We start from the raw sequence: 7,307 nt of genomic DNA on the forward strand, positions 1-7,307 counted from the left end.
GGGGGGGGGAGGGAAAGCAACGAACGCCTTGTCTGGGAAACGCAGCCGGCGGTCACGACTGCGCCAGCACGAAAAGACAACGAAAAGCGTGGGTGCCCGTCGCCTCTGTAGCTGCCTTGAAATTGGGCTCACGCGTCTGACTACCTCCTGCGGGATCTTGAATAACTGACGAAGCAAAAGCGATGATCAGTGCGAGACTTCGGACGCGCCAAGGTAGCCAAACCAGCTGAATGCATTCATAACACTCCAGAACTCCCCGTTGGCGACAGGGAACTTTCGAACGGTGAGAGTGTCTTTACCTCGCCCCGTCTGTCTCACACTACTTCCGGAAAAAACCTTACCCTCGTAACCAGTGGAGGTATACACAAGTGGAGAGTGACGCCGGAAAAAAGGCTTTCCTGGCGCCAGAAAAGCTCAGTGCAACAGCTGTCATGGGACATCCTGCGGACATCGAGGTGTGACGGATAACAACCCGCCTCACTCCCGGTTCCCGAATGCTGCTGTCTTCTCGTCGCATCACCGACGACAAAGTTGTTGGCCCGCGGGCGTGTGCAGCCGCAACTGAGTTGCCCGAGTGAATGCATCTCATTGCTGTGCCACGCAGCCTTTCTCTTTATTCTGCGGGCGTCGTTGTGTTGTCAAAGTATCGCTATTCATTGTCAATGTCTAACCTATCGCACGGACGCATGGCTGCATCGTGCCTTGACAAATGTCCTGGCATGCTCCAGCCCAGACCACCGTAGCTACCCCGTGGCTAAAGAAAGGCAAAGCCAGTGCTCGACCGTACACCTTAGCACGCGTGCCCGATAAGCAGGATGTCACAGCGATGGCTCTTGCTGGAGATGTCCGAGAGGGACAATTTGGTTGTTACTGGGACGTAGCCAGCTCGAGGCCAACAAAGTGAGGCCCGATCACGTTCCAAACGTGCCTGCATTCAAGATTCCCAATTTGCCTGAACGCTAGCAGCCGCGCACTGACATCTCGGCGTGTATATCCGTGCCTCGCATCGCCTGTTCTCTGGCTGGCGCCCCTGAGACTACCTGTGTCCCGCAAGACATACTCCCTGTCTTCTCTCCATGTGAAGTCACTCACTTTTCCGCCCTGCTCGGCTGGACGGAGAAAGTAGTGAAGCACATGATAGTACGGGAACAACGAAGCTGATGCAGCGAGCCCGGCGAGCACACCGACAGCTGGAAACATTATTTCTAAGGCTTTCATATCCACTACTGCTCCACTGTGGAAGAACGACACCCAGTTTGTACATTCGCGTGCAGTCCGAGTCCGATACCGACACCTGTGTACTGTACTGCTATAATGTTTCTCTCCTAGACTCCACGCGCAACAGAACGAAGTCACAGCCCAAAGGAAGGAAGTCTACGGACAGAACTGGCGACAGAAGTACAGTAAGGAAAGCTGAAGGTATATATACAGCAAGATGGATATGGATTCACGGAGTATTGACCCCCTTTCTCGGCTTTAGTCGTAACGCCTGTCCCTCCCGTCCTTGGAAGTGCCTCTGGCTCTGTCCAATCTCGTCCGGCTATAGCCTTCCCTGTCTCTATCCCTTCCTCTGTCCTTGTCGTCTCTCCAGTCCCTCTCGTAGTGATGACGGCTATGCTCTCTAAACCTGCCACCTCTCTCCTCCCTGCTGCTCCCCGTTCCCTCTCCTCCCCTGCGGCTTCTTCCTTCTTCATCTCTCCTGCGAGAAGCATTGTTGTCTCGACTCGTGCCTCGGCTACTGCCTCCGAAGTCTCTTTCTGTATCATTCTCCCTCCTGAAGTGTCTAGAGGGGACGTTCTCTTGACTCTCTCCACGACTAGCATTAGCGTCTTGATCTTTCTCACGGTCACGATCTCTCCGACTGCTGCGGGACCCTCCCCCAAAGTGCCAGCCTTCCTGTGAACCCCGACTTGTCTCACGGCCTCCTCGCGCTGATTCGTAACGTTCAGAATAGCTGCTGTGTCAAAAAACAAAATAGCCATGCAACACATATTCGATATCGTTTCTGCCCTCTCAATGTCGGAGCTACAGCGTGCACTGTGTCCGTTGGCGCCTTGGATATTTTGAACGGACGCGACACAGAAGATGACCCAAGCGAGTTGTGAAGCTCATTTCGGGCTGCACCCGTACACCATGCAATTTCGGATCCTGCAGAGAAAGTCTTAAAAAAGTTTGAGGAAAGAAAGAGCATGCAGGCTGCACCAGCCGTCTGTAACAGAATGCCCCTATCTGCACACAAAAAGATGACCTTACTTGTCGCGCACACGTGGATGAGATTGTTTCGGCTCTGCGGCCTCCCGTCGAGCTTGAACTTGCAAAGCCTCCACCTGTCGCTGCAGAGTCGCACAGTGCTGCTGTAGTTGATCCCGTTCCCCTGTCACTGTCTGAAAGACAACAGCACCAGCGTGTTCACCAAGGGAGCCGAGTAAACTGAACTGCAAAACTGAGGAGGAGCAAGACATTGGCAACACATATACGGAGAGCGTGCTGCCTTGTTGACAATCACGTTAAAAAAGCAATTAAGTGAAACTTGCAGAAAAGCAGAAACAAGCGCCGTACAGTACAACGGGGATTATCCACGGTACCGAGGGTCCTGCTACCCTTCTCATAAAGAACATCTCTTCACCTCTGTGAGGAAAAGCCGCCCGCCGGTGATGCTGCGGAGAGCGGATGCATCCACTTCCCCCTCTTCCGTAGGTACTTCTACATAGCTCCCCAGGTACGGCCGCGCATCGTGCTATCCTGAGATCTGGCAACATGCAAGCATGCTTCCTACGTGCGAAGAAACGGTAACAGAATGAGTGACTTGTGAGATCCCTTCACTGCAAAGGCCGCTGACCAAGTGGTCTGGGCCGACAATAGAAGAGAGTCCGTGTTACCGACAACGACATTTTCTCCGCGCTCCTGCTGACAGATCTGGGAAAAAAAAGAGCTAGAGCCAAGCACTGGGATTGATTGCCTTCGCCTGCAAAGGAACTAAAGACTCACCGCCATCGTGGTGGAAAGTTCTTGCAGTTGAAGAGCCATCGTCTCGTTGTCCCGGTCCATGTCGCTGTTAAGCTCTCGCAGCTGCCTAAAAGAAGTACGTCGGGCACACCTGGGTTGCCACAAAAACGTGTGCAGTTTAGTCCTTCCAGTGCGGCACTCACTCGCCCGCAGTGGAGGACACAGGCAAACTCTCCTATGGAAAGCCGTACGGGATCACCTTCGGCGACTCAGACCGACAGAGGATATCCTTGTATGAGAGCAACTCCTTTGACTGTATGTTCTCACTAACCACGTCAAGTCATACGACTGTATGCAGTACCGACCTGTGTGTTCAAAATGCCGAAAGCATACTGTCTCAGCTTTTCCTCGAAAGGCCTCGATCCCTTCGCAACACTCAGCCTAACCGTGTGCAGAGGCCACCCCATGTCTGTACATCGTCACGAGAATACAAAGCGAAGCGAGTTATTTACCTTAGCTCGCCTCTCAGGAAAGCGACGTGCTTCTTCAGCCCCGCCACTTCCAGCGTCAGAGGCTGCAGGTGCGTCTCCGCCAAAGAACGCCCGAGTTCATTGTTTTCCTCTTGCAGTGTCTTACATTTGTTTATTAGACGTTGTCCCATGACGCTGAGAAAGAAAAAAGAGCGAAATTACGGCATGTCCAAGTGGTGCGCCAGATGCTGACCGTCCTGCACCTGGCATTCGGGTCCAGTTCACACACAGAATATTGTCTAAATTTTCCTACCTTACCTTGTAAAGAAAAAGAATTTGAATCAAAATGAAAGAGCACTACGGGAGTTTTCTCTATTCACGGCGCACGCCCTCGCGTAGACAGAATGGACCGGAACGAGGGAGACAGTGGACAGATAACTTGTGCCATCAATGAGACGGATGTGGGTCACGCTAGTTCAAGTATACGTATACACGGAGGCCTAAAACAGCGAAGTAGAGGGATACACGCACTTAGGTATCTCTGCTATATACGGCTCAGCTCCATACCCCCCTATAGATGTACCTTTGTCCGGAGAAGTTCTGAGCTGCCAGCTGCTCTTTGGCTCGTCGAAGAAGCGTCTCGGTCTCGAAAAGTTTCTGACGCAGAGTCTGAATTTCCAAACTAACAGCTGGATCTAGAGCGATTGTTCGGAGGCGGTTGTTGATAACATCATGGCATGCACGGTACTCAGTCACTGTTGCCCGGGTCGCAGCCAGCCTTGCCTCGAGAGAAGATATTACTGCCAGCTGCAACTGCTCGCGCTTCTGTATACACGCATTCACAGAGTTACACGGACGCGTACAGGAAGAACCGAAATGTATCGTCTTCCCCGTGGAGTTGCAGGTGGTACGAATACTCAAAGGCACGACTTCGTAACTCTGTCTCTGAGGCGGCAATTGTCAGAAATCGTGAACGCAAGGAACCGGGAACGCAACAAAGACTGGCGACGAACACAGGTCGTACGCTTATACTGAGCCTCCGCCTACAGCGTGAGGCGGCCTTCGTAGGAATGAAACATACAGGCCTGTCGGCATGAGAACAGGGCAACGGTGTGACCGCATGGCGGCAGCCTTTGGTACGGGCCGTACGGGCGCGAGCCCTCAACACAGGGAGATCCGTACGAAAAGGACACAAAGACAGTGGGAGGACATGTAATCCAAACTCGCTGCACGCGTGCGCACGCCGGCGACCGAAGCGAGTAGTACCCTCAAGCGGCCCGACACCGGCATTGACAAACGCTATGATTCAGATCTGTCCAACGTACCTGCTCGTGCAGGTTACAAGCTCAGCATGCTTGCTGGACTTCGGCGCGGGGCTGCCTACCATTCCCCTATGTGTCTCGTGTGTACATACATACATACACACGGGAAGCAGTCGTTGAAACCGACACGTACTTAGATCTCACCTTGTGTTCTGCGATCACCTTCAACAGCTGTTGAACGGAAGGAGGTGCGACAAGGTCCTCCGTCTGGGCCATTGCTACTTCCATGTGCTGGGGCGCAGCAACCCCTCCTGACCCTTGTTCCAAAGCCGACTCCGCCTCCATCATCTCCTTATAACAGACCTAGACCGCAGGTGGCACTGCGACTAGCGTGTATTTTTGCAACTTGGAGTTGCTAGCGAGTGTGTCTGCCACTCAAGCACTTAGACACCTCGCCCGTATCCAAGCCTGTTCGCTTCGCCGTTCATGACCTTGGCATAGCCACTGGCTGCACCTGTCAAAATACGCCGCGGGTGAACAGTCGGCTGCCGTGAAGACACTTCAGACCGTAGCGATACGCGCTGACTGACGGTGTTTTAGTGACAGCCAGCTCCTTTGGGAAATGTTGAAACGGGGGGGGCCGGCTCCCCCAAAGACAGCGGACAACAAACCCGGCCTTCTACACAAGTGCACGGAAAACCGAGTACAGGGTAGGACTGGGCCGCTCAAGAAGATGATATCGTCGCGTCGGCAGAAGTTCGTCTCCTTCTTTCACGGCGAATCAGCGGGGCACGTAAACCTAACTCGAAGAAAGCCATCCTTTCTGAGACAAGCCCGTTAAACGCGAGCAAGTTTCCTCTGTGCTCAGATGTCCACAACGCAGGTACACCAAAAGCAGCAAACAAGAAGCCAGTTTTGTCGTAGACAGTTGGACTACCATTACCCGCGACTGACGGCGACTCACCTGGAGACAGTCGCCGAGGAAGGTGTTCTAGAAGTAGAGAAGGAAACAGAACACGCGGAAAGCCAGATACAGGGCTAGCCAGAGAAAGGCGGGGGAACTTTGCACGAGCACTACGCCCGACGAGGAGTCGAATACGGACGACAGAGTGGCATGTAGCGGCATTACGCGTGACAGATAACAGACACATGCAGGCAGTCGCCGAGCAGGTACAATCACGGAGATCACCTGTGAAGAGCACAAGATCTGGAAAAAGCGAGGGTGTAGGAGTTAGATGGGTTTTGGGTGGCTCGGACTGGCAGGCCACTGCCACCGAAGCTCCAGTCGAACAGGAGTCCGTGGCCGGCAACAATGCTACGAAGTTGGAGTATAGAGGGGTCTTCTTACAGTCCACACCCGTTAAGGATGGGTTCTCCTTTTTGTGTTCCCCAATGAAGAGGCTTCAGATGCACATGCACGCAAGATAGAAAAAAGAAGGCCCTTGGGAGAGAGTTCACGCGGCAGCATGCGACGTCCACAATACTGGGGCTGGTACGCAAGTGCCCCGCAACCCCATCGCCAGTACCCCGTATGTGCAAGTATATACGTGGCCCCTCCACTAGGCAGTACAAACTTTTCATGGCGTGTCAGCTTTCGCTGGTCTCGACAAATCACCATCATCATGAAAAGGGGGACTACAGCTCCGAGTACGCCATCACTTAACCTCCATCGCATGAACTGCTCCCCGCGTGTGCGCCCCTCTACCACAAGTTGCTACGTGGTGTGACGTTTCAAGGTGCGTCTTCCGCCGGGAATGACTGCAGTGTCACTTCCTTCTCCCGTGTCTGCCGTGCTGTACAGCGAGTGCTGTGGTGTGTGGCCTTCGATGAACTGGGCACAGTGCGTCCTCATAGTGATTGAGTTGCGCGCTGCGCTTGCGCGTTGGAGAGTCAGAAGAGCTGAGCTGTACACTATCGTGGGAGCCAGTGATTTCCGGGAGCGTGCGTGGAGCTGCGTGCTTCCCTAGTGGAAGTGTTTCGGTAGTGTGACGCCGTGAGGGCGAGCCGCGGTTGCAAGTCGGGGCACTGGCGAACCCTTTATATCTAGTGGTGCCCGTTGTCGTGCAGCGGGCACCACAGCTAGGGGCCTTTCGGCGTGAGAGTTGCTGATATGTGGACCTCCGATGTAATGCCTGAGGCTCCCTTCGCGCGACGTGTCATGCCGGGCTACGGGGCGGTAGTTGCGTGCCGTTGAGGGCGCTGGCGTAGTGAGTGGTGTAGTGTCCTGCGTTTCCGTCGTGTGTTGTGCTGTGAGTGGACCGCCGGCCAGAACGCCGGTGCGTCTCGAGTGTTGTTGGGTTGGTTCGCCGGGGTCAAAAGCAACGGAGATAAACTTCGGAAGTTTGTCTCGTGGCCGTTATACGTGGTAGCACCGCATGGTTCGGAAGTCAATAGGAATTCTTTGTGTCTCATTTAATGTTAGTCATTACAGTGGAGTCCTCTGTGAATATCGTCGCAATGCCGGGGCAGCCGGTAAAACTGTCAAACAACGACCCGGCAACAGTCCGGGATCCTCGTTAGGACTTTGGACTTCACACTTCAGAGGCGGATAAATAACCTGAGCTCCAAGAAATACGACGGCAGTTCGGACGTTGCGACTTCCCAGCTTTTCTGCACTGAGTGTGAGGAG

The 7,307-nt window shown here is 53.9% G+C and overlaps 2 protein-coding genes across 2 annotated transcripts in view; one reads left to right on the top strand and one right to left on the bottom strand.

Moving 5' to 3' along the window:
• CSUI_003539 (protein kinase (incomplete catalytic triad)) overlaps positions 1 to 674 on the top strand; it is a gene marked incomplete at its 5' end in the record, with an annotated part of 11,308 nt that extends 10,634 nt beyond the window's left edge. The window contains one exon of the mRNA XM_068063735.1: positions 1 to 674. This exon is cut by the window's left edge and continues 63 nt beyond it.
• A 531-nt stretch (positions 675 to 1,205) lies between these two features.
• On the bottom strand, positions 1,206 to 6,308 carry CSUI_003540 (negative elongation factor e). The gene is made up of 6 exons (XM_068063736.1): positions 4,883 to 6,308; positions 4,000 to 4,241; positions 3,459 to 3,611; positions 2,989 to 3,073; positions 2,254 to 2,384; positions 1,206 to 1,957 (listed from the first exon to the last, which is right to left on the bottom strand). Exons 1-6 carry the CDS (start codon positions 5,024 to 5,026, stop codon positions 1,477 to 1,479), a joined length of 1,236 nt encoding a protein of 411 aa, XP_067924297.1. The 5' UTR covers positions 5,027 to 6,308; the 3' UTR covers positions 1,206 to 1,476.
• Between the last annotated feature and the right edge of the window lie 999 nt (positions 6,309 to 7,307).

This window comes from Cystoisospora suis, assembly GCF_002600585.1.
Source record: "Cystoisospora suis strain Wien I chromosome Unknown contig_1594, whole genome shotgun sequence".
Taxonomy (NCBI): domain Eukaryota; phylum Apicomplexa; class Conoidasida; order Eucoccidiorida; family Sarcocystidae; genus Cystoisospora; species Cystoisospora suis.

Bases quoted from the DNA above. Each gene is read 5' to 3' on its own strand.
- CSUI_003540 (XM_068063736.1), bottom strand. From the start codon at position 5,026: ATGATGGAGGCGGAGTCGGCTTTGGAACAAGGGTCAGGAGGGGTTGCT. The intron at 3,612-3,999 runs GTACATCTATAG...TTTCTTTCTCAG, and splicing joins CAGAACTTCTCCGGACAAAG to CGTCATGGGACAACGTCTAA. The intron at 3,074-3,458 runs GTAAATAACTCG...TACTTCTTTTAG, and splicing joins TTCCTGAGAGGCGAGCTAAG to GCAGCTGCGAGAGCTTAACA.